We start from the raw sequence: 27,406 nt of genomic DNA, 5'->3' as shown, positions 1-27,406 counted from the left end.
CCATTTCTTAAGAGCAGATAGATATGTGAACACATACTTTGTTTTTTTATTTAAGTAAATTACAAAAAATTCCTGCAAGTGTCATCTCATTTGACACACTGGCTATTCCAAGTATTTATCAGGAATGAAGCCCACAAACTTCAAAATATTTATCTGAGAGGTTCATATAAAGAATGTTTCACTAACCTTCAAAGTCCACATCCCCAACTAATTTGGTCTTTCCTGTGAGAGGATCGTGGATATAGTTGATGCCTACATCAATCACAGCTGCACCTTCTTTGACCATATCAGTTGTAATCAGCTTTGGGATACCTGGAATCATCAAGATAGATTTGGTTAACATGGCCAGGTAGTCTTAGGTCATCAGTTTCAAATTATATCAAGGAGTGTGAAGGCACGTGTATATATGCACAAAGAAGATAATTCTTTCACTTCAGTTTTTCTTGATACATCACACACAGAAAACAATTATTCCTCAATTTCATACTGTTTGTAATTATGAGAAGGAAAGGTGATATTTGTTCATTTTGACTAACTGTTTTCAGCTAAACCTGGTGTCACAAACATGGTCAACATGATCTCTATGAAGGAAGAACTTGCTGGTTTGTGGCAGTAAGTCCCTTTCATAGCATTTCCAAAGAAAAGCTGGACAATAAAGATGCTCTGCGAGCCACAAGAAACCTTAGTGTTGTCAGAGGTCTGCTGATCCAGAAGCATTGTCAACTGCTGAAGCAAGCCAGGCATATGATCTCCACAGTATTTTCTTTAATCTTTGCTTTTTTAATACCTGTATTAGATTTGTGTTACTCAGCATCTCTGATTTCTCATATACTTTACTTGTTAGCTTCACCATTTCAAGCAGTTACTTAAATAATGAATGTGAACTACATGAAATTCCACTGCTACAAAAAAACCCCAAACAAACCAAAAACCAAACCAAAAAACTAGCACGGTGAGAGAATCTGATCTATCCTGCCACCTTGGTTTTGATTCCTGTCAATTATAAGCCACAGATAAACAAGAAAAAATAAAACGGAGAGCTCAAATTTAACCATCATAAACAACATCAGCTCAATCTGTAGGAGAGAAGCAACTGACTTTCAAGTAAAACTTTATCCACCTAATCTTCTCATAAGTGTGCAAGAAAAGCATACTGGATGGAAAACAAATCGGGTAGTTGTACCCAGGTAAGAGGCTCCAATGGTACTTTATGAAAATTAAAGCATGTGCAGAGGGAGTACAAGAAGGGCCAGGTGTTTGTTTATGTATCACTAGTGCTGTAGTAGAGAACACTTATTATTTAATAGTGGCACAAAGTGCAGATGACACAAAGCTGGAAAGAACTTGAAACAGATTAGCTTAGATTTCAAGTGCCACTGGAAAAAAAGGAGTAAAGCAAAATCATTTGACATTCAACAGGGAGGAAGGAAAGATACCACATTTATGTACATAGAATTACCGCTCACAAAGTCAAGACAGCAAATGACTGGTTAGGCAGTAATATTTTAGAAAAAGAATTTGGGATTAGATCAACTGAACACCAACAGACACAATCATGCTACTGTAAAACACATGTAGAAGCCCTAATCTCTTCAACATATGACATCAGCTGGGATACCATATTCTCACTGTGGGTGATAGACTTCTCTGATCTGCCTGTTCACATCTGTATAAAATACCAAGCACATGAGGATTACAAGGAAATTTTGCAAAGAATTAACCTTTTAGATCTCATGACAGCCTTCAGGGATATTAAAAACTTTTGGCACAAGAATGCTTTTTTTCCATGTCCATGGTCAACGTGACACAAAATAATAGATTTAAATTTGATTCCCTTGCTGCACTGTCAAGAACTTTTTAACCACAAGGACAGAGAAACATTGAAGCAGAGAGTGTGCAGAGAATAAGGAAGTCTGAAAAAGCAGACTGAACTAGTATGTACAAAATAACACTTTTGGTGCACTAGTATGGACTAGATGGGCTTTCAGAAGACCATTCTCACCCTGCTTTTCTGCCACTTCCACATAAGACATAGCAAAAGGGAACCAGGGAAACCTCCTACATTCAAGCATTACTGATGCACAGAAGACACTGCTCTGTCTCTTGTACTACTTAGATAATAAGGCCACTTACACTTGGCAAACACATCTACCAAAATTTGTTCAAGGGTGGAGAATGGCAGTCTGAGACTGAATCTGGAACAGCTGAGGCTTTTCTATGTTAGTTTTTAGCACTACTACAGAAAAAAAACACCAAAACCAACAACCCAAACCAAAAACTGCAATGGGATTGGTTTTGGTTCAAAAAACAGACTTGACCAATAGGCAGTTTTAACTGTACTACTGGTAACCCTAGAGCATGACAGTGACTTTTCACAGGGGAGCTTCTACAAAACACTGTGTCCTGCTATTTATAGCAAATTGGGAGACCTCCCCTGCTTACCAAAGAGGGCCTGGCCTCAGCACTACACACCTTCATCATCGTTCAGTGGGCCACATCTGTGCAGAGTCTTGGGATACAATTTTTTTGCTATTAAGAATCTTCAGCTAAAACAGAGTGCTGCAGCAAGCTGCCTCAGCTCTTTCATGTACACAATATTCCTTCAGCACATTTAAATGTAAAGCATTTTGATATTCATCACAAAGATGTTCAACTGTCAGGACCCAGAAAACCTAAAAGGTCACTTCAAGTTCCAGATAAATGGCTGAGTCAATGGCTCTCTGTTTCCATTCAGCACAGCTGAGCTATCTACATACATAGCAAGAGACACCAGAACAGTTACTTAGGTATTGGAAGAACTTAAGTACAAAAATGACAACTGAATTACACACAAAATCTTACCAAAGGGTGTGGCAAACCACCATTTTGTAAAGCAGTAGACCTGAACAGTACATGCCTTTGACTTTGTAAAGATCACTGCTGCATGGGATTTCACACTGCAGGTAGCACCACACATTTACTTGAAGGAGATCAGTCTCACCTAGCTCACCCAATGTGCTGAAGCTAGAGATAACATTTTTATGGCATGCCAGCAGCTCCAACTTGATGCACAGAGAAGACCTCCTTTTCAAGAACAGGAGTTCAGCAGGATCCCTCTTTGCAGAGAGCAATTTTAATTACAGGAGATGCTATCTTAGAACAAATGTACTAGTACTGCTTTACAGAGGCACCATGTGTGACCAGATGACCAAAAGTTTATGTCTGGACAGTCACAACAAAGGAAGTGTCTCTGGAATATTAACTCAAAGCAGTATACGAGACCAAAGTCAACGCATGCTACCTGAGAGACAAGAATATCAAGTCCTTGTCCATCATCTGCATTAGCCTATCATACCTTTACTGCAACAATCTTTCCTCTGTGTTCACTTTAAATGACCTAAATTTCTTTCTTACCATGCAACCTCCACCTTTGAGTGACAAGAAATTCCAACTTTAAGATTACAATTCACCTTATTTCTTGAGCAATTCTGTCAGTTCTATGTTCCCTGAGGAATGTTCATCCTAGTAACAGAGTATCTCCAAAGGGGAATCTATGCTCCCCTCTTCCCCACCAAAGCAGCTTTCTCTCCAGTGGAGAGAATAAAAAAAAGGAAAAGAAATCAAATTCATATCACTCGAGACTGTAGTTTTACTGGAGGCAAGCACTGGTATACAAGGGCTTTGGCTCCATTTAAAGTGCTGGATGTCAGCCAATTTAGTCATTAAGATACAGGCAATACAAGAACCTTCTTTGCTCGCCATTTCTCACTCCCCCATAGGACACAAGCTTGAAACTCTGCTTCTAATGTTAAGCAAGCCAAGACCTCAAATTCTTTCCTATGCCACTTGATAACATCTGGCTGCATCTACTTCATCACACTCTTATGCAATCAATTGCAAGCTGGCTGGTAATTGGATAATGCCCCAGCCTTATGGGGGTAAATGATCTGTGTGTGATAGGGATGGAAGCATATTAACGGAAGCTGCACAGTTACACCCTTTGTAAAACAGTTTGATAATAGGCCAAATACTTAATAGCAACAAATAAACTAACCCCCAAACCAAATGAGCAGATCTATTTACTTAAGCCTACTTTACATGCCAAGTAGGAAGAGATAAGCATTAGAGCAACTATTCCTAAAATGCACTGACTGAAGAATGTGGGAAAACCTTTCACTGGTAATTTTTGTAACAAATGATGAATCATGCTTTAACCAAAAGAGAAACAAAACCCTATCTAGTCCCATCTTAGTTACAAGTACCATAAAATAGCCAACTCCCGAGAAAGCTAACCAGCTAAAATGGCCTGAAAAATCAGCAGTTCCCATACAAGAGGACCACTGATCACATCCCAAGGGACAGCGCAAGCAGTCCCAGAATAATTTCATCTGGCATTCGGCACCCCCCGTTCCTTCTCCTCTTTGCCACCTCTCCAAACCTAGCATGAAGATGAGTCTTTTCTCTCAAGGCAGACTAGTAAGCCAAAAGACAGCAGAAGCAGCAGGTTGACTAGTCAAAGACTGCCTACTACCTCCATCACCGCTCTGGAAGCACTGTGGTGGCTACACAAGAACCACAGATAAAGTTGCACTTATTCTTGTACTACGGGTCTGGGCCAGTGACAAGGAGAACAGAATCTGTGGGATTTCTGTATAGGCAGGGATGGTGGGCAAAGATAGGAAAGCTTACCATGGGATACAAAGTGCTGGGTGTGCTTAGGAAGAAATATTATGCTCTGGCTAGAAATGCAAAAGCTGCATGGTATTGAAAGAGTTTAGGAAGCTCCACCTGGAAGCAGAGAGAGATATTTTTACGGAGAGGTAGGTTGGACAAGAGCAGCATTGTTGGAACTTATGATGCAAGAAATTGGGAGCAAACAAGTGCGAAGGAATAAACTGCACAGATAGCTGTAATCAATGTAAACAGGAAAACTGGGGTCCCAAGGCTGGGGGTGAATGAGAGACAACATATGAAGATGGGTATTCTCAAATTCAGGAGTAAAACCACAAACATCTGATTTGAAGCATTACAAAAGCCATGAATGCAAGTGAACAGAAAACCCCTCAGAAACAGAGTACCACATCAGAATGAAGAGACTCACTGCAACAAGTCACCAAATCAGGAGACAGAATGCAGATGGCTCTTCTACACATATTACATGGGAAGAGGAGAATGAGAACAGGAACCTTGCTCTTATATGCAGACACACACAAAAAGCTGTTTTCCATTTGCACATCTTGCACAGTGGCCTCTGACAGTATCTGTTTCTACCTGACAGGATAGAAGTTACCTTTTTTTGCAACACTCACTGAACAGGTCACACATTTCCAGGCAATCTGTGATCCCAAAGGTACAATGTGCACAGTTCTCAAATAACAAGAGGAAACTTGAAGGGATTCCACCTTTCTGAAGGATAATCTTCCCCAGAGCATCCACTGGGGCAGGGCTGCATACTGTTTGCACAATCTAGCCCTAGGTTTTTTCATCATTCCAAGTATATCTCATGTTGTGTAATGAGTGTTTTATCATGCTCTTGTTACAAATGACACGAGGAAAATAATGTGAAGAACAAACACGGCTGAATTGCTACTGAACAGTTTAACTACAAGCATAAGTGATGACAAACTATGTTCAGCATAAAAATCAGAAGTGATGATTGAATTGGAAGCCGTGAATTTGGATGAAAAGTTATGAGTTTATTGCCAGTTAGCACTCACATTATTATCTTTCATTCACAGTGCATGAATTCTGGTCAGGCCCGCAGCTGAGTAATCACATGTGGGACAACTGAGCTGTTCCTTGTTCCTGACCTGGCATTGAGAATGAGATAGTGCATTTAAGCCCTTAAGCAAAAGACATCTCACTTCAGCAGGAAGTGATGAGCTTTAGACAGGTACCTATCTGTTTTCACCTAGAGAATCAGTAAGCAAGACTCTGGTCTTGAGGATGATGAAGAGGGAGGAAGAGAGGAGAAAGGAGGAAAGACACAATCTTCTTGTACTCCTCCAAAACGCTATGAGAGAACAAGGATATCCTGAGCTGTGAGGGGACACAGAATTTTAACAAAGTTTTTTGTATGTTGGATTGTTTTATTTTCTTTTTAAAAATTAACTTATATTTCTATTTATAATATCCATAAACAAACATCAGAGGTTGCTCAGAAGCAGAATTCTGCTTGTTTCTTTGTTCTAGACTAGTCAAACTGCAAGTATTTCACTCTACATTGCTTTAAGAATATAGACACTGATCTTTCAGACCCCCTCCTCTAGGCAATTACCATTCTCTTCCTTTTTACATGACAACTGTAAAAGAAAAAAAAATAAATTAATCCATTAATAACATGCTACCAAAACTTCATTTGGCAAGGTTGCCCTTAATTCCAACAGCGAGGGAATGATAGCATTGTTTTATGAATGCAGCCTCCAGCTGATTTAAAGAAACCCTCCTGTCAAAATTTAAATGACTCATGATTTTTGAACTGCACAGAGAATGTTTTAATTTACATAATTATACCTGTATAAACTATGCACTGACTGGTTCCCAATCTTGAGTTCACTCTAAAGTCTCCCTAAGGGAAAGGTGTCACATGTGACGAGAAACAGTTTATGAGTCTGCAAATGTGAAGGGCAAGAACAAAGAGCCAAATCACCTGCCCTTCTTACAACAAGAAATCCTACTTAATGCAACACCCTCAGCAAGCACGAGCACCAATTATTTGGTGAAACGTGAAATAGCTAGTCATGCCACCAACACAGACACCAAAGTCTACTTTTTAGGTTTTAAATGTTGCGATTAGAGTATTAACAACAACTGGTATTACCTGCAGCTACTATTACAATGTCAGCAAGTTGTGTATGGATCTTGAGCTGCTCTTTTGGTGTGTATCTGTGAGTAATGGTCACCGTAGCATCACCTGAAAGTAAGAGATTATCAATTAATTGTCACGTATACAACGCCTGTATAGCATTTGCTTTCAGGCAAAAATGACTGAATTTGGTACGTTAACAACAGTACAAATTATCATCAGATTTGTCTTGGGATGCATCATTTATTTCAGCATAAGCAAAACACTCATAACACTTGCTGTTCACACATATGAAAAAATGTTTATTCTTAAAAATTCTCACAGGATGAATTAATTTATACACTATGGACTAACTTATTCCTTAATTGACTTCATTATGTTTAGTGGAATTACACAGTAAACCCAGCATGGAATCCAGCGTCTACCTCATTAAGCATGATCTGTGTACTGTGCCGTAAGATTCAGATGTCTGTCACAAACTAAAGTTTCAAGTACAAGATCACAACGCTCAGATCTCTGTCCTCAACCACATTTGTTATTCATCTGTCCTGAAGCTTCCTAGATGCTTCCCTTGACATTGTTGTCTAGACAGGAAGGAAGACAACAGTCTTCCCTGCACCTGTGACCTGACCACGTTTCCCTCAAGTCAAAGTTTAGTTTTTGGCCTGTTTTTGTGACAGATTTTGAGTGCTCAAGAAAGAATGGGTAATTCAAGTTCAGTGAAGTGGCACTATTTCTTACAGATATTCCCTCTCTCAAGAATTAACACTGCTGATAATCTGGCCAACAACAGATGACAACAACTGAAGCTCTTTGTAGGGCGTGACTGTGTAGGGAATGAGTGTAGGAAAACAAGGATACTCCTGGGCCTAGGGTCTTTGCTTAGAAACCCTGCCATAACTGCATGCAAGGGTCAGACAGCAAAATCCCTCTCTTGACTGGAACACTACCAGATTTCATCAAGGAGAGGCATTTTGGAACAGACACACGGAACAATCAACAGCAGCATCAGTATTTACAAAATTCCATTTGAATGGATCTGAAAAGGTTTATCATCGTAGACACCTAAGGAATCAATACATCCAATGCATATATTTTTCCACACACTCAAAGCATTCCAAGTCATCATTTTATGGAGCTCAAGTGCAACAACAGGAATGGAAAAGACTGGACAAAAAGGTACTCAAATTTTTGCAGGTGTCCTACTATCTCTTCTGTCTCCCAATAAGATAAAACCAGCTGAAGCCTTACTTCACACCAGAGTAGGAAGTGTTTGAAGTTATCACAAATAGATGCACACATCCTTTTGGGCAAACTCAAAAGCTCTGGGACCTGCTTCTGCATGTATCTATATTTCTTGGCAAGAACCTACAAATAAACCCTCCTAGTAAGACATGAAAAACCTTGTGCATCTTTGATGGAAATACCAAGGAGAGACCACTACACACAAAATGAATTGGGGATAGGGACTGAAGTCTCATACTGCATCTAACAGGAAGTATAGTGATCCCTCAAGGACTGTCCAAGAAAACAGCAATGATAACAGCTATCAAAGGAGATTCCTCCCAACACTCTCACCGTCAACTATTGTACTGTACAGTGTTCAGGTGTTACATCCCCCCATCTTCACCTTCCACTCATCATAGACTCCTAAACCACATTATTAATCATTAAACTCAAAGTATTTGCCATCTCAGATGTTACCACCACATCTGTTTCTCCTTCTGGAATGTGTCTGACTGATGTAATCTGTGCCTCTCATCTCATTAACTCTCTTATTCAAGCATCTCATCTTCAACCTGTCTGTGCTCTCACTTCTCTGCTCTTTTCCCTCATCTTCTCCTTCAGTGTCTACAATGCACATCGTCTCCTAAAGAGAGGCAGATCAAGACATTTTCACATAATGAGAACAGAAAAGTAGAGATGTGCATAAGCAATTCCATGAAATAAGTGGAACTGCCAGAATTTAGAAGTCTCTCACCAACTTCCCATGAATTTAAGTGCCTTTAGAGCTTAGACAGCTAATAGTCTTAAAAACTAAAAAGCCAATACATAAAGCCTTCATGTCAAGATTCCTTCAGCTTCCTTCCTTGAATACCTTTGGGATCATGAAATAACAACTCAGACAAAATAATTGGGACAGGACCTAAGTATCACTCATTGATACTCCTCATTTTGCTAATCTAAAGCGGCATGTCCTCAGCTGCTGATTTGTTTATATGTAGGCCACATACATACTTGAGTGAGCAGCATACAGGCTGTAGAGATGGTCAAAGTTTTCTTTCTTTGGAGGCCTCATTCTCCAAATTATATTAATAATTATATTATATTATTAACAAATCACTTTGCCCCCTGCAGAAGAACCATGCCCATTCTTTGATGTGACAAACCTTCCTTTTCCAGGCTAATGCTCTATCAGTCACACTAAAACTTAGGGATTCTCTGAAGGGCCATCCTTCACACATGAAGGGCAAATAGACTTATCACTGGATTCTGGAAAGAAAGGCTTGAATAAAATAGAGGAGTCTTCTGATATCTATTTTAAGCAAAAGAAGGATGTCTTGCCCAACATCACAACCATTACTTCCAAAAACATACACATAATGAGATTCTTCTGACCTCTTATGCTGTTTGCAACAGAGAGCCTGAGAAAAACCAATGGATAAAACTCAAAGTTAGAAATATTCACACCTTCTGAGAAATAAAATCAGTGTTATTTTCCCATCAAGATTGGAATGTGTCTGTAGTCAGCTCCTGAAACCAAGTAATTGCTCTCACTACCAAAACGGAAGAGGAAAGAAAAACAAACCAAAACAAACAAAAACCCTACCTTCAGAATAGCAGTCCAGAAGCTTACAGACACCTCAGAAAAGGAAGGTTTTCCATTTATTTGTGATCATGCCAAAACAGAAAACAAACAACTATTTTTACACTGCTACTTCTGCTGAAAGAAGAGGAATATATTTAGCAATTAAGATTCTGCATGATACTGCTGAGTCAATTCACTAGCTTATAAAACAGAGATAGTCTCTTGACCTGCCTACAGAAAACACAATTTGTTTTGGAAGGGTTTAGTTAGCTTCCCATCTGATCAGATATTGCCACCTGCAGGACATTACAGTTTCTACATACATCACAGATTAAGATAGATGGGCAGTTTTCCAGTTTTGTTCATAATCTGTAAAATACCAACTAAACCTACAACAAAAACAAAAGAAAAAAAATAGTATCACTTCCCCCCTTTGAATCATTTCTCAATAAAAATTATTTAATCACATCAACCCATTTGCTGATAAAACCCTATTCTGACTGATAACATGATAAAGTTCTTTTTCAGCACTTAACTGTAGGTCTTGTCTAAAAAGAAAGAATAAATACTTCATTTGTATTAACAGGTTAAAATTTTTCTAAACACTTGCTCCAGATGAAAGCCTGCCTTTGGTAAAATATAAAAGTAGCATCTCTGACATGTGATTTTCAACTCCAAAACACACTTCACCTAGAACCTTATCACACTTGGCAAAGCTACCTTACCTGACGACTCCTGACTGCTGTCTCTGATCATAATGCACAATTTTTGCCCTGCTATTACCTGCTAAGAAAACAGGTGGAAAAAAGTATTCCATTTAAGCTATTATTTTTATTATGTTCACATTTCCTTTAGTTCCACCTCCTTTATCTTATTATACTTTAGCTTTATGATTTCTCTTTCATTGTCTATCTCAGCTTTCTCAACTGCCTTCAGTTTCTTCTGTCATGATACATTCAGAAATTCTGATAGCATTGAGGTAAAGCTGAAGCCACCGCCTAGCCTGCCTTCCCTTCCACATGCTGTCCAGGCTGGCCTCTTGTTGCTTAGAGCAGAGCAGAGCAGAAAGCTAACTACAGAAGGCCAACCAGACCTTAAAGGACAGCCCAGTCTGTGAGTCAGGAATAAAAACTACACTTGACTACCACAACTATGAAAGCATTTTTCACCATGCACATGACAAATACATACTTAATGATAATTTATTGTGAAAGAAAGGCAAATGTTCCTCTTTTTTTTCCCCTCATTGCCCACTGCTTTATAGTGTATGCTGCCACTTGGCAGATTGGAAAACAAGAAAAATAACTTTAAAAATAAATCCCTTTCTTCAGAATAAGCAAAGATAACTTCAATGAGGTAACTCTTTCTACATCTAGATTCCAGCATCATTGTCAGTAAGGGAATATCCAAACGATATTCTGTCCCTACGTACAGTACTTGACATACGTAGCATCAATAACAATGCCAGGAAATAGTGCTGCCAGTGAAGTAGTGCGTAGTATGTCTGGAATCTGAGAATACACACTTGATTGTGAAGCACAAAGTTCCTTCACAGGCCAACAAACTCATGGACTAGCCCCCCAAAACAAGTCATACTTCCAAGCAGGCAGATAAGAACTACAAACCCAGGATGCAAGTGAACAAAACTGAGCCACAAATCCAACTAACTGAAAAGCTTAAAGCTACAAAACAGTATTTAGTTACAGCTAAAAAAACATCCATGTAACTACTATAAGTTTTGTAATAAGTTGATGAAAGAATCGTGGGTCACTAAGTCTCCTCATTTCCAACTGGGAAACATGCAAGTAGTTTGCAACATAACTCTGTGTTGTATAAAGCCCATTTCAAACATCAAACTGCACTGCCAGTAATATATATAACCCACTATTTGCAGCAAATTGCAAAAATGCTACTAATTTTCATGGGAATGGGGAAGAGACCAGAACTATGCACTGATGGTAATTACAATTCCAGCACTGAGAGAAATTTCAAATAGCAACTTTCCCACAGAGGCTGAATGGAAAAACCAACTCTATGATTAGTAAGAAGCTTTTAGTGTTTTATTATATTAATAACAGATTTCACTCCACTCCTATTAAATAAGCCTGGGACTAAACATTCATGTTTACCTCATTTGCGCACATCACTGTGGCAGTTTCTAACATCAAAATGAAGTTGCAAAAGGACAGTATTCTATTGAAATTATATTTGTTTTTCTTTCTACAGCACAATTACAGCAGCACATGCATGCTTCTATAATTAGAATTACTTTAAAATATTTCCATTACAACACCCAATTTCCAGGGGGAAACTGCACTGCAAAAAAATCCCCCAGGCCAACATGTAATATCATAGAGCTCGCACTGAAAAGTTACTTGTTGGCCATTCGGATATTTTCATAGTCACCACCTAAATAATGCAGCACAACACAAGAATAGTGTAATATATTTATATATATGTATATATATGTGTAGGTATATATATATATGTGTGTGTGTGTGTGTTTGTGTATGAAAAACTTTAAATTAATATTACATAAACATGAGTATAAGGCATATAGCTATATTACTTTGTATAAACATCACATGAACCTCTGTAGCTCTTTAAGGCCACATCATTCAGTGATAATTGTGTTTAAAGAGTAGCTGTTCAATGGAGGACAAAATGATGACAACACACCAGAAGTTGTCAAGCCCAGAAACTGCTCTCCTGAGAACACATCAGGAACTACATATAGCAAGTTTTTCCTTCCTCTGGTTGCCAATATTGTACAAGAGACAAAAGCTTTCCCTTTTTATCTGAATCCTCTGGTCAGCTTTATTTTAATGATTTCACAAATGGAAACATTAAAACAACATACTTTGACTTACCTCCAGGCCTTTCATGCTCTCCATCAGTATGTAAAAGCATTGAAATAGGCATTCCAACATTCTTAGATCTTCCAGCTACAACAACATTTTTTCCAAATGTTTGTATTCCTTATAGGGGAAAAAAAAGCAGCAAACAAAACCAAAAATAATCAAAAAAAAAAGTATTCCGCTATTTCTGTATCCCTAAACCCTTCTTCTCAGTCCCTCAGATATAATTATTTGCTGCTGTGGACTGCTGACTTCAACATGACTTGAAAATCCACAAGGATTAACTTGAAGGATGAATCCACAAAACAACTTTCAGCTTTCACCTTAGAGAAACAAAATTGGTAACTCATTCAGATCATCTGAATCACCATCCAGAGGGACTTAATTTGTTTTTTCTGACCAGAAAGGGAGATAGAAGCTCTTATATCCACCAATTAGAACACATGCATTATACTTACAAAATGACAAGTATGAAATACATATGCATTCTTTTCCTCTTCTAGTACTGAATTAAATGTTCCCATTTTTGTTCTTGTTTCTTCCCTTCCCCCATAAGAATTTATGCATTCCAATCTTCTATTTGATAAACGATCAGGAGGGGATCAGCAATATCACAGAAAGTTCCTTGCAACATTATGAAATGCCGAAAATAGGTTACCAAAGTGTTTCGCCAAGTATTCTATGTGGACTACTGTCTACACTTAATAGCTATGTTACTGGCAAAAGATCTCATCTATTTGGCACCTCCTTTTTATTTAGATTAATCCTTTAAATTCAGTCAGCCCAATACTTTTAGATAACCCATACCTTTTAACTCACACCTAACTATCCTTCATTCATCTTCCAAGATAAAAAGAGTTTCAATACAGTTCAGTTTCTTACCTGTCCTTTTTATCATTTCCCACACGGCAGCAGCAGTGGCAGGTATTATAGAAGGCTGATCAAGACACAGACGTCCGATATTCATAATATGAAATCCATCCACATCCTTTTCAGGTGCAATAGCATTACAAACTGTTCGTTCATCTATGTGATCTAGGAAACACATTGCTTTCAAATTACAGTTCTTTCACTTGTCAGGTGTCATCAATACTATCTGAATCATTACACAGAGAAACACACAGGTTTGGTCTAGCCAGGGTAATTATTAGTATTCATTATGAATAAACTACACTCCCCCTCTAAAGGCAGCAGTTACAACCTCACTTTTTAAAGTCATATACTGAAAATTAAATGATTCAGTTTATGACAGATTCAGCCAAAATATGAGAGGCCAATACTCAGCTGAGAAATATGACTTAGTAACTATAAAAATAAATGTTTAAGCAAGACACTTCAGAGTCACTTCTGCATTGTGGAATTGTTAACTATCAAGTGGTTAAAAAAAATAATCATAGAAGAAAAGTTATTGTGCATGTTACCTGTCTCAGATCACAAAGGATACATGACCTAAGTTTTAAACAAGTGTAAGGAAACCCTCAGCTGAAATAACTTTGCAGGTCTATCTTCCATTTTCCAACAATACAACTGTTTCTAGTAATTTTCTAATCAGTAGGGCCAAAACGTACTTAATCAGAAAACTCTGAGAACGCATAAAACTGTTTGATATTGATGAGCTCGAAACCTTAAGAATGGCTTAAATGACAATAACCTGCACATAATTTATTATTTATATCTATTTGCAATGAACATTTTTCATATGCACTATTGGTATGAGATAGGTCTGCAACCACTTAAAGCTTATACTGAATAAACACTGCTACTGATTATGAAAAAAAAAAAAAAAAGCATTAGCCAGTCCTAGCTCAGCAAAAGTTACAAACCCAAGACAGTCCAGAGGAATAGCTCTATAAAACATCCCCATACTGACCCAGAAAGCAAACTTTTGTTTAATAAATATATTTACCCAGTGGTACCTCAGTCATAATTTTTAACTCATAAAATAGCTTGGGTTAGAAGAGACCTTGAGAGGTCATCTAGTCTAACCCCCCTGAGCAGGGACATTTTAGTCTATTGCATCAATAAAGTCCCAAATCACTTCCAGGATTACACTTCCAGCTTTACTTCCATCCCAGAATTACTGTTTTTTGCAACTTTTATATAATGTTACAATGCTTATTCTAGGCTAGATCCCTAACAGAACTCTGCAATTGTAAGGCAATATATCGCAAAGTCCAATTCAGGGAGCGTAACAGCATATTTTGAAAAGTCAAATAAAGGGAAATGAGTGTTGATGACAAAATTCAGACATTCCCAGTAAAAATATTTTATAGACCTATATTGAATGTCTGAATTTAGTAGTCAACTAGCTCTACTGAAGTATTTTGTGATTTTGCATTAAAAGGAGCTAGTTAATGAAAAGATATTATGCATGTTATAAAACCTAAAATGTGGTAATCTCTTGTTAAAAGATTTTTAATTAAAAAAAAACCCCTAGAGTTAAACCAGACTGTCATGATTTATGATTTAATTCTCCATTTTCTGATGGGAGAAGGTTTCCCTCTGAATCCTAATGAGAAAGGTCTGTGGAATTAAGATGTTAAGTCCATTGATGAAAGAGTCTCTTAGAAGTCAAACTAGCCTAATCCAGATTGAGGGCAACCATAATTTTGTTTTTATGTCAACTTGGGGAATAAAAAAAACAAATAAGAAAGAAATTTGCAGTAACCTATTGAACAGTTTTTGCAGAAGAAAACTTGTTAACCTTAGGCAAGTTGTTTGTTCATCAAACAAAAACTTGGCAGCTATGTTTTTCCTTGTGCCTAGGATAGGACAGAACACTGCTCTGACATAACTCCTCATTGCTGTCTGTCTTCAGCTTCCCAGAAATAGACAGATAGTACATACATTAATGTAAAAGGGAAAGAAATCATGCTTTACATGGATTTCCCCACACACACTCAAAACCGATTTGCAGCATTTCAGAAAAGGGCACACAGTACTGGAAAGAAATGCAGCTGCATAGCTGTATGTGGGAGAAGTAGGCTGACATGGGCCTGAGAAAAGAGGATGTGGACACTTTCCCTTCCTCAGAGACACTTTAAAACACTACCTTGGGCAGGCCACCCACAAACAAACAAACAAAAGCAATTCAAACTGTATAGACAGTTACTATGTTCCTTAATGAGGAGATTTTATTTGCCTCAAGAAATGTATTTTCTTGGTTTGTTTCCACTTGACTGCAGGTAGCCTCATTTCTTTCCAGAAGAACAAAGTCATTTCTTAAGTACGGTACTGTCAGTCTCATAGAACATCCTTAACCTCCTCTCAACTGATAACCATACCTGCTGTGATTCCAAGCTCCTCTCTGCACTCATCTTTCACTTGTTAACCAAACTTGCAAGACGACACCAGGCATCATTTGCCCAGCTACTCTGACATACACACATGTAAACCCTTGTTTACGCAATACACATGTGCCTCTAACCTTGACATACAAAAACTAAAGTCTGATTTTCAAAAGGGGAGACTGATGAAAATAAAAACATAGCACAAAAGCGATTCAAAAACATGCCATATGCATCAAAAAATACAGACACAGAGCAAGAAGGAAGCTGTTCAGCAGCAGCAATGAGCTCCCTGGAATTAACTTTGAGAAGCTAAAATGATAGCAGTGTCTCAGTGTAAGTCAGTTCCATCAAACCAGGCTGCACTTAGGCTGGCACAGACTTTCAGAACAGAAGGATATCATGTTTGTGCTCATGTGTCTCATACTCCTTTGCTGCTTACAACTAAGAAAATTTTGAGGTTTTCATATTCTATCTCAAATAAATACCTAACATTACATAGCTATCTTCCAGGCAATTAAAAAAAAAAGATACACGAAACTCTCTACAAAACTCTACCACATCAGAAGTAATGCACTCAAAAAGGTGCATAGAAAGGAAGTTTTCCTCAGGCAAAGATGACAATCCTCAAAGTTAAGTTGCTCCAGCTCACAAAAGTGAAAGAGAACAAAGCTGTTTTCTGATTCTATTTTTATCCCAATGTTGATCAAAAGCCACACCTGTGTGTGGTTCACTACAAAAAACCTAGAACCCCACATAACAACCTCAACTCTGGAATAAACAGCCTCCACTGATAAAGTTTTCACAACTTCTAGGTTTTGTCTTCTTACATTACAATGCAAATCAAAAGTATTTTGAAAAATGAGCTCACAGCTTTCTGTCTGTGTCTGAAGTTCTTCTGGGAGAAAAAATAATAATTCAGTAATCACTTGTATCTGACATCTATTATGGAAAGAACTTCCTGAACATTTTCAGTTCATGATAACTTGAGTATTTAACTTTACTATAAAGACAATGCAATATTGAAAATGTTCTGCTAATGATTAAATTACTCTAAAGTTTTTACTAAAGCAGGCAAGAGCCAGGCCTCAAACTACAAGTTTTATAGTTCAGAAGGCAGCTAATTCGTCTTCAGGTAGTTCTTGAGATACCAAAGTTCTTGAGAGGGATCTTCAACCAATTACTTTAGTGTACTAGCATCAGACGTTTGAATTGACACAGCTAGAATTATCTTCAGGGTTTTTTTCTTTTCAGAAGTTAAACAGGTTTAAATTCACTAAGTTTCAAGACTTAGGTCTGTTGTTGAACTATGTATTGACAAAGGCAGACAGCTCAAGACCAGACTGTAATGATCTTACATTCTCCTCAAAAAAATACATTTCTGCAAGCAGTACCTAAAAATTTTACCGAGTACCCACACAAGCAAGACAAGTGACACATGACACCTCATTTCTGGGGAACACAACAACGGATTGGGAGTCCAGTGGATGAGTCCGTTTCCTTTGTCTGAAGTATTTAACAAAGATCTCCATCCCTAGGCTGTCAGTGCTCCATCTTTTGCATGAGTTCTTACTACTGAAATGAAAATTTGTTACATTACCTGTTACCCTAATCTGTTCGTAGTGGAAGAGATGTTTGTTCAAAGTAAAGCGATCACATTCCATCAGCTGCCAGAGTTCCTCCATTGCTGTTCAAGATTTCACTCTCCTTACCTGTGTTATACTTCCACCTTGTGGCCAATTTACTTCAGTAAGTGGCCGATTTCAGTTAGCTTTCACATAATACGAAGTTTAACAAACGCTGATGTTTATTAAAAATACAAAGAATCTCTTCCTCTGTAACAGCCAGCACCTGCCCCAATTTTTGCTGTTTCATAAGCACAAAATAAACCTAGCAAGAACTGTCTGAAAGTGAGGACCAAGACTAGGAATAAGAGTGGAAAAACAAAGAGCTTAGCTGGAAACAAAGCATCAACTTCATTATCATCAGAGACACTTATAAACAGTAACCCCTGGAGTCTTAGCTAGTGCTAGAAATCATGCCTGTACATGTCAAAAAGGCAGCTCCTGCCCTTCACAGCATACAGGATAAATGTATGTTAAAAGACAATGTTTGGAAACACAGAGACGGGGGAAACCCAACATGCCAGTCAATTTACTACAATGACTCTAGTAATTGAGGCACCTCCCCACTAGGAAACATATAGTGGTTTAACTAAGTTGACTTACAAAGATTTAGATGAAAACTGCAGGTTTTATCACTGCCAAAATAGCATTTTGTCAGCTACTGCCAAGTGATAGTGAGATTTTATTGTAAATTAGGATAAGGGAAATAACAAACAAGAATAGAGGCTTTTAAGGACCTTAACAGAAAGCTCACCTGGAACATTAGGGTCAGCACAGAAAACATAAACAAATGTTTATAGGCAAAACTTTGAATCACAGGGAAAAAGGCTGCAGCATTGTAGGTTAGATAACATAACTTGGCATGATATAGGAGATGAAAATATGGCAAAGGTCTTGGAGTTCAAGGCAAAACAGTGCCACATGTTAAAAAACAAAATAAAAAAGTGAAATCAACTGGATAAAGTGTGTGTGTGTGTAGGGAAATTCCTCGAGATAGCATTCTGACTTTTATAAAAGAGGCAAGGTTGACAATATGAAATGATTCTCATGATTTAGTTTGCATTTTGGTTTAAAATGAACTGCAGGCTAGCATACAACAAAGATTTTAACATCTCAACTTTCAAGAGCTTCTTATGTCACTAAGATATACTTGCAACCCAAAATTGTCAAACTCTTTCCTTGTAGATTGACTGTACATGAGGATTGGGACAAAAGATGTCACCTACCTGGGAGAGGTAGCTGAACTAACAAACCAGTAACTGTTGAATCCTTGTTCAGTTTTACGGTCATATCTAAGAGTTCTTCCTGAGAAACATCTTTAGGCCTCAGTATGATCTCACTAGAAATGCCTGATAAAAATCAAAAACAGAAGACATATATTAGTATCAGGAAATTTATCTATGGACAGCTTAGCAATTTTGACTAAAAATCTGTCCGATGATTAACAACTGTCTTAAGTAACCATGTAGGACCTGCTAAAAATGATGCTTTTGTTGCCTGATCTTTAATGCTGTATTTCTAGAAGTCAAATACAATCTTACAATGAAACATACAGGAAAAAAATATAAATCTATAGTTGGGCATAGTAGCTCCAAAATTAAACAAGTTTAGAAATATTTGGAAAATAAAAAATGTAACTTTTCTGCAAATGTGTTCTTGAGAATTACGACTAAAACTAAACAGATAAAGCTACATGAGCACTACTGGCATTTTATCTGAGAGCTCTTCTACTTCTGTGTAACAAAACTCATTGTTAGAAAGGAAAATTTTTCAAGTTACTTCACAAGATTGCAGTTTCACTGACAGCAACAAGATTTAAGTTCCCTGTTTAGGCTATGATCCTCTCTCATTTGGAGATGAGATTTTGTAGTGACTGGGCTTTATCCTGGATACTCAGTCACTTAGCTTTACTGTTTGATTTCATTATGTCTGAAATTTTGCCCTTCATATTCAGAACTGTGAAGACTTAGTTTTGGATTGGCTTGCCTGGCTCTACTGTGGACCTAAAGCATTCAACAGGAAAGATATTCCATGAGATACAGCAGATGCACATGAAGATTGACATTATGAAGAAATTATTGACATTATGAAGAAAAGGCTCTTTCTCCATATCTTTCTGTGAAGCCAGTTACTTAATCACTGTTCACATCAATTCTGGGGTAGTGGGATTTGCTACCACAGTTGGAGGTGGGCTGAAAAATTCACATATGAAAGCAGGAATCTAACAGGTACTGAGGAGACAAGCTTTTAAGCAAATATTTCACATTCAAAAATAATCAGAAGTTGCAGAAACAACTACAAACTGATGTATATTCTCTGATTATCGTTATTCACCAAGCCTCTCAAAGCCAGTTAAGACGTTTAACTGTCAAAAAGCTTTCCCAACGTTCTCCTTTAGTTTCCAATTTCTAGCACTAAGGATGCAAACTGTTTCTTAACAACATCTTAAGACACCAAATTGAACTTAAATCTACCAGTGATGTGTCATTAAAGCTACTTCTTTAATTTCATCAGAGAAGGAAGAAAACAGTGCAAAATTAAATTCAGACACAAAGGGGTCCATCTGTCCCCCTTTTTTTAGTTGTTATTTTTAAATAACAGTATCTTGTGCTTACCAAAGGATCATCATGCTATGTACCACATACCTACAGCTGCAGCTGCTTTTATCTTGTTTCTGACATAGATATGACTAGCTGGATTGTCTCCTACTAATATGACAGTGAGATGAGGTCTCTTGTTTCCAGAGGATATCCACGATTCTACATCCCTTTGAACTTCTTTCAAAACTTGTTTAGCAAGCTTTGTCCCTGAGATAATGGTTGCTTCATCACTATAAAGACAAAAAGATACACAATATTTAGGTCTAAAATTTCATCAACAAGATACTTCTAAGTGTGTGTTCTACCACGTTAAATACCTGCAAATCCTTTGATTACTTAATTTGCTAGTATTTCAAACATTTTTTGAAAAACACTACCGTGCTACAAATCCACCTGTGGAAAGAAGTGCTTCCCCACTCTCTTAATTGAAGAACAGGAATGTGCCATCAGTGCATACAGAAGAAGAGCTCACCTGCCACACCCCACCTTCCCAACACGCAACGCCAGCCAGGTTGAATGTATTTATCAACTCCTGTATTTGGGAACAGAACATGAGAATGTTCCTATGTCCTTAAGTTTTTCTGTTTTAAGAGATTTTTACCCACTTCCCTTCCCAAATTTCCTTCAAAGAATCTATTTGGTATGAGATTATTCATACCTCTTTTGTCCAAGGCTAGAGGATACTATTTCCCAGCTTTCATAAGACTTAATTCATATAAGCCAGTGGTGACTAACTCAGGAGCCTAACATGCTTTCTCTGCTTTTGTCCTTTCAATTCCCAGTCCTTCCAGTAACCTCCCTCTGCCCCTCAACCAGCAATACAGCAGACATACATCCTCCTTGGGTGAAGGGCCCACAACCATTGCCCTGCCCATGTAGAAAAGCAAAGGAAAACTGAAAGTCTTGTGCCTTTAACTTGTCCCAGAACTTCTCAGCCCCACTCTTTGTCATTGCTGTGATCACCACCCCAACCAAGGATGTGGAAAATCCCCCCCCCCCGCCCCCCCCCAATAAACAAGAAACCTCCAGCATGTATAACTTTCAGATGCTAAGATGTTAATTCCTCTTCTACCAGAGAAGCAGCCTTTAAATACTGACTTTACTGCTTGGTGGTGGTGCTTAAAGGGGAGAAAGCAGGAAGAGACAGAAAGCTATAGAGCAAGAAACTACATCACTGATCTGGTTTAAAACATGGTATTCCATAAGATTGTAAACCATAACTTTAAGCAGACAAAAGATCAAGTCGCATTTTACTCATTTCAGAAATCTGTGCAGTTTCAATCATTCTTAGAAAATCTTCATGATCAGAGAAGCTGAATGCACAAGGGTGTGGAAAAAGGAAGGTGGGGGAGGGAACAGCAGCAGCGACACCACAACCACACAAGACAGGACAACCACAAGACCACACAAAATCACAGACTATCTATGGTTTTACATAAAGAAATCATCCAAACTTAACCTCTATATCTGACTGATAGATGAAGAAATCCAGTCTACATTTTAGGTTACTGAAGAACTGTTCTATGAGGACCCTGCTACATAGGGAATATAAATGTACCTGAAAATACATTTTTCTGCATTGGAAATAACAGTACCCAACTCTCTGACTTCTACTACTGCTCACCCCCTCCAGAAAAATGAACAACTTGTGAGCAGTAACATGACAACTCCCAAAATGTATTTAAAAATACAAGTTTATTTCAAATAACATGCAAGGTAAACCTTAACAGTGCTCTAGAGGTATGGCGGAATGGAACAGAAGTCAAATTCCTTACTTAATCTTACAAGCCCTACCCCCACCCTTGAATGACATTTTGGTGACAATAATATTAAGGCTTACCCTCTGGTAAAGCTCTTAATGTCACTTACCAACTTCCCATGCTCATCTCACCAGCTAACTGCTCAGAGATGAAGTGCATCTCAACTAACTAGCACTTCCTCAAGTACTATTTCATTCAGATCTTTTAAGTGTCAGCTTTATCTTACCTTGGTTGTTCTTGTTTATGGAGTCTTCTCCATCTTCCTGTCTGTCTGCTCGCTGTGAGCAAGCATAGGTACTCCTCACCTTGTATGTGTCCATGGAACATATTCCACCGCAGCTCAAGCTTTTATCTACACTACCTCCTTCATTATTTGAATCTCTCATCTTCTCAAAGAAACTCTAGGAAGCCCAACATGATACATACAGTTAACAGTGTTTCTTGGCACAATCATGTGATATATCTGTAAAGATGCAGTTAAATAACACCAACTCCCCAGAAGCAAAACTACCAACACAGAGTTAAAGTTACTAGTGGACAAGTTCACTCCTCTCCTAACGAGCACAACTGTGCAGCACTGTAAGAAAAAACATGCTCCTGGTTCATCAGCTGCTAACCAAAGACCGCTGACTCATTACTTGATCTTACTAGTAAGTAAGCCTGAGCAGGAGAGGGTTTCCCCTCTGCAAACATCCTTCACTTCCTTGTCTGAAGTGAAGAGCTTTACATGTATACACACAAACACACACAAAGATTGTAACCCCTGCTCTGAATTGAATAAATTAATTCAACATCACTATCATTTCTAACTGACATACTTTAGCAAGGACTCCAGATGGGTTATAATGACATCTTGTTGGTGTCACTATAACTTAAAAAAAAAATCAATTTTTTTTACAAAATCATAGTGCCTACTATTAAAAAAAAAAAACCACCTTACTCTTCTGAGAACAATTTATCCAGCTGTTTGTCAAGAAAGCAAAGTATTAGAAACATTCTTAGCACATAAAAAATATTAATAACTTGTTTCCTTCACAGAATCATCAAGGCTGGAAAAGACCTTGAAGATCATCTAGTCCACCCACCTAACACTGACAGTTCTCAACTACACAATGTCACCCCAGACTTAGCTGCTTCTCAAATACAAGTTTCTGTACTGTTTGACTTAAATATATATAAAGAAAAATAATTAAGCCAACAGATGTGGTTTTATTCTTTTCCTGTATGGCCTGCTCTGTATGTGCTCATTTTCATAGATGTCTTCCTCTCATCTTCATTATTTATGTTTTAGCTACACAGCCCTTGGCATAAGACAGTTCTTTCCAAGTACTCATTATGCCAAATAAATAATTAATGCTTGCCTGCGTAGCAATACCATATACATTTAAGAATACAAGGACTTAACAATATTTTGGGGCCAAAAATTATTTTCAATCCATATTGAATTTGTATTGCATTTCTATGCTATTCTTACTCTAAATGCTAAATTTTCCTAATCTTTAAGCAAACAACTTTATAAGTGCATGTCTCTTCCTTAAAATCTAGCCACAGACTCACTAAATCTGACCATTCTCACCCCATCAAGCTCAGTCAGTCATCCAAGGATCAAAACCAAAACAAATGAACAGAAAACCAGTGCTAAAAATGCAAAACCATGAACACACACACAAAAGAAAAAACCCCTCACACACATTATAATCTAGGAGAAAATGCATGTAATATATCCTAGGCAGGAGGCACTGTGATAAGGCTCTTCAACACCTGGATCTTTCTGAAGACAACAAACAGTAAGTTCTACAAGCCTCAGTGAAAGTCAATTGTAAAAGACAAAAACTTGCTTGAAAAACAGAAATGTTTCAAGTTAACACCTCTCTGAAAAATTAATACACTGGGGCAGCCGAGGTATAGAAGATCAAAATGATTCCAGGTGAGTTCACATACACGGAAGAAAACAAGCACAATTACATCTTAGCAAGAAGTTATGGGATGGCTCTACTTAAAAAAACCCTCTTTTGACATTCCAACAGCTACATGGATACTTTGAAGAAGTTAAGGAAGGTGTCAATGCCAAAAGTAGTTCTATTTTTTACATTCACAACTTGAAGGTGCTGGGAAGGGAGATGGTAAATGTCATGTACATTTGTGGCAAATGTTTATGAAAGTGACTCCAGGTCTCAAGGAGAATCTCAATGAGGACAAAGTACTGGAAAAAGAAGTCTTTAGGTAAAACTTTCAGCCTTTGCTTTGGAGACTGACTATGACCCATGGAGCAACTGAAATTACCAAATTGTCAGAAAGGAGTGTGAAAGTCCAGCTTTGTATCTTACAGAGTTATAGGTAAAGAGCCTGTCATATTACAGATGCCACTAATGCAAATCTTTTTTGGAAGACAGCTAACAATTTTTATAATGGTTCAGAAACGAGTAATGAGCTATTAAAAAGCACTCCGTGTATCCACTAGGTTAACTATGCATGGAAAATGCCACCACTGTAACCAAGCTGTCAATATTGCTACTCAAAGAACCACCACTTAGGTTGAAATGTTCATTATTTCTTGTATGTCTCCTAGCAGAACTTCTCAAACAGATTTGAAAGCTTATGTCACCTTCATATATAGCAAATAATTTTGCCCTAAATCAGCCAGTACCTAAATTTTTACAAGTCCAAGGCAAAAACCAAGGGTAAATCAAACATTAATTTATTGGGAATATAAAGATTATGTTATTTTACATTATTAGATATTTGAAAATCAGCAGCTACTCCTGCATTACCATTCTGCTGCTTTACTTCATTAAATAATAATCAAAAAAAGAACACTTAATGTTTACACTTAACCGTACACATTTCAGTTACACAAATTGAAACCTCAGCACTTCAACACGTGGTATACAAGTGAAGACTATCTAGAAATGTCCTAAAATGAATTATTTCAGTCTTGATGACAATTAAACTCAGCCGGTCATCATTACAGCAACACAACACACTGTTCTTCCTAGGAAAGATTTTAATAATTATGTTTAATCACCATAATTAATTGTTTTATTCTCAGACCTAGTATTTGGCTATGTCAACTTCTGTTGCTTGAACTTCGCTTGACACATAAAATAAGCAAAGTATGTTATGGTAATTTACCTCTATTTTCTAGGAAGACAGCAGTATTTATTATTTCTCTTAATCACTGTTAGTTTTAGTTCATTTACAATTTCATCTAGATTTTTAAGACAATGGTACAAATTCAATATATCATGGAAACATGTATAATCTATCGTGTAACAGAAGCGTGATTTTAGTTCCAAAGAAACTTCCCCGGGGAAGGAGGAAAACAAAGCAAGAAAAAAAGAAGCCCTAGTAGATTAAAATATGTTTGATTAGGTATTAAGAGAATAAAAGCTTGACACCCTTTGGCAGTAATTCTTTCTGTGCCTGACTACCCTGAACATCCAGAACTAAACCATTTCAACATCATCTGCAAATACATATGCTTGAAGCTTTCCATGTATATCTGTACACAAATGCGTTTAACACTGATGTTTAATACAAGTTGAGTCAGTTTCCCATGATGAAAGTGGTTCAAAGTCATTTGCAAAAACAATAAATCATTCTGGTTTTATGTTAAAATTGGACTGGTTTTCAAAGTGCTGCAAGTCCAATCAGTTGTGGGTTTTTCTGTACCATGTTCTGGGGTATTAACACGTCTACACCTAGAATAACACTTGGGAAAAAAAAAAACCCACACTTTCTGAGATGGTCTAAAACCCGTTTTGCACTCTGTCTTTACTATAAGAAACTACAGAGCTGGAGTAAAATAACATGTGATTTATGTTTTGTTATATTAATAAAATGCATGTTGTTGTGTTTAACAGCATACTCAAACATGAGAAATGTTTAACAATTCAACACATGGGGAATATATCTAAAAGCCAGCAGACACCATATTTATTCAGAGACACTTGCTGAAACTTTAAGACACATGGATGGTAGAACATTAAGAATTTTAAAATATCACCCCAACAGCATATGGAAGAAATTCTTTAAGATGGAAAGAAAAAAAAAAAAAAGTAATCCTAAAAGCACAAACAAACTCCCAGGATCAACATCCCACCCATAACACTGTTCATCTGTTTCTTGAAAAGAACTCTTTGTTTAAATATGATCATATTTAGAAACAGCTGCTGCCAGCACTTCTGGAGAAAAACCCAAATGTCTGTACATTTTTGCTGCACCCAAAACAACAACATGGTATTCTTGTTACTACCTAGGAAGTTACTGAGACTTGTTTAAGTGCCAGTGGCTAAAAAGCAAAAACCATTCCTGGGTTTAAATGTAAATACTAAAAAGGAAACAAAGCAGGTGGCAATGTGTTGTCATTTATCATTCCAAATGGAGAAGTTTCTAGTTCTCCTCCTTCCAAGATTACTCTGACCTTCATGACTCCAGAAATTACCCTCCCAAAAGTAAGAAAACAGTTGCATTAACATCCCCTTTTGTGTAACATAGCTGTTTTATTTTTACAAAGTACAATTCTTCAAGGACCTGCTTTCTGCTACATAGTCACCATCTATTCATACCGCATTTTAAAAGACTCTGGATTTACTCAGCAACCATTAAAACTTTGAGCGTTTCTCTAGGTGTGATACATATGGTGCTGAGAGTTTATCAGGGAAAGATGAAGCAGCATCATATACATACACACCTGCTGCATAAAATATGCAGCTCACCTTCCAATTCTAGCAACCTCCTGAACAACAAATTTAAGTAAAACAAAGGTCACCTTGAAAACATCTGTGACTTCCTGAATTCAATTGTCACTTGTCTTCTATGCATCAACTAGTATTTCATACATGAAATAAATATCAAGAAGAAAATATTAATACAACTCAGTAAATACTATCATATTATTTATTTTGATATTCAGAACTTTGTCAGCAAAAACACCCAGTTAAAAAATTAATTCTCACAGGAGAAAAAGAAGCAAGTTTTACATATATAGCTAAGGAGAAACTTCCAATACCTTGTCATTTTCCTTAGTTGCACTGTAATGCTTTTCCAAGTCTTTACTTGAGAAAGTTGTACACAGTCTTTTCAACAAGAAAATTTTCCACAACTACCAATCATAAAAATGGCAAATATTATAACATGTTGATGCTTCTCAGGTTTAGAATCTAGATGGTTTAAGTCCTGTGATGGAAATATTACACAGGAACCACATGAAAACGTAAAGCATCAGCCGTACAGGAAGGTTACACTGCAGCAAGCTATTCAAGACACTGAAACAAAGTGAATTATTATTTTAAATTTTACAACACTAAAAACTTGACCAGGTCTAATGACAAATTTATTATGTGTTACTATGTCATCCTGTTCTGCTATCATCCTACTCACTCATGGATACTCTTATTCTGAAGCCTAGGTGAGTTTACAACAGAACGATTCACATATTGAATCTTTCTTGTTAGTGCATCCAGTGACTCGCAGGACATTACAGAAACAGAAACAGCAGCAGCTATTTCAGACCAACCTATACACTAAAAGCCCAAAATCATATGGGGCATCACAATGGGATCGTCTCAATCCCACACATACCACATGAAAACCTCTGTAAAATCATTATTGCAGGAGCTTCTACTTTTTGCAGAATGGGAAAAAAACAGTTACTAGCAGCAGAGAACTGAAGTAGGTATGC

General features: G+C 37.4%; 1 protein-coding gene across 2 annotated transcripts in view; it reads right to left on the bottom strand.

Annotated features, from left to right (window-relative positions):
• LOC113479567 (probable bifunctional methylenetetrahydrofolate dehydrogenase/cyclohydrolase 2) overlaps window positions 1-26,757 on the bottom strand; it is a 49,183-nt gene extending 22,426 nt beyond the window's left edge. For both annotated transcript variants that reach the window (XM_026847721.1, XM_026847720.1), the window contains exons 1-7: window positions 26,735-26,757; window positions 20,009-20,193; window positions 18,590-18,712; window positions 13,334-13,486; window positions 12,464-12,571; window positions 6,800-6,892; window positions 187-312 (exon numbers count right to left, since the gene is read on the bottom strand). In XM_026847721.1, coding sequence (XP_026703522.1) covers window positions 187-312; window positions 6,800-6,892; window positions 12,464-12,571; window positions 13,334-13,486; window positions 18,590-18,712; window positions 20,009-20,193; window positions 26,735-26,742 — 796 coding nt within the window. In that variant the 5' untranslated portion in view covers window positions 26,743-26,757. The remainder of the gene's footprint in view (window positions 1-186; window positions 313-6,799; window positions 6,893-12,463; window positions 12,572-13,333; window positions 13,487-18,589; window positions 18,713-20,008; window positions 20,194-26,734) is intronic.
• Between the last annotated feature and the right edge of the window lie 649 nt (window positions 26,758-27,406).

This window comes from Athene cunicularia (genome assembly GCF_003259725.1).
Source record: "Athene cunicularia isolate RWA chromosome 4 unlocalized genomic scaffold, athCun1 chr4_part2, whole genome shotgun sequence".
Lineage (NCBI taxonomy): Eukaryota > Metazoa > Chordata > Aves > Strigiformes > Strigidae > Athene > Athene cunicularia.
Note: the sequence above shows the minus strand (reverse complement) of the source record. Positions and strands in the feature narration are given on the sequence as shown.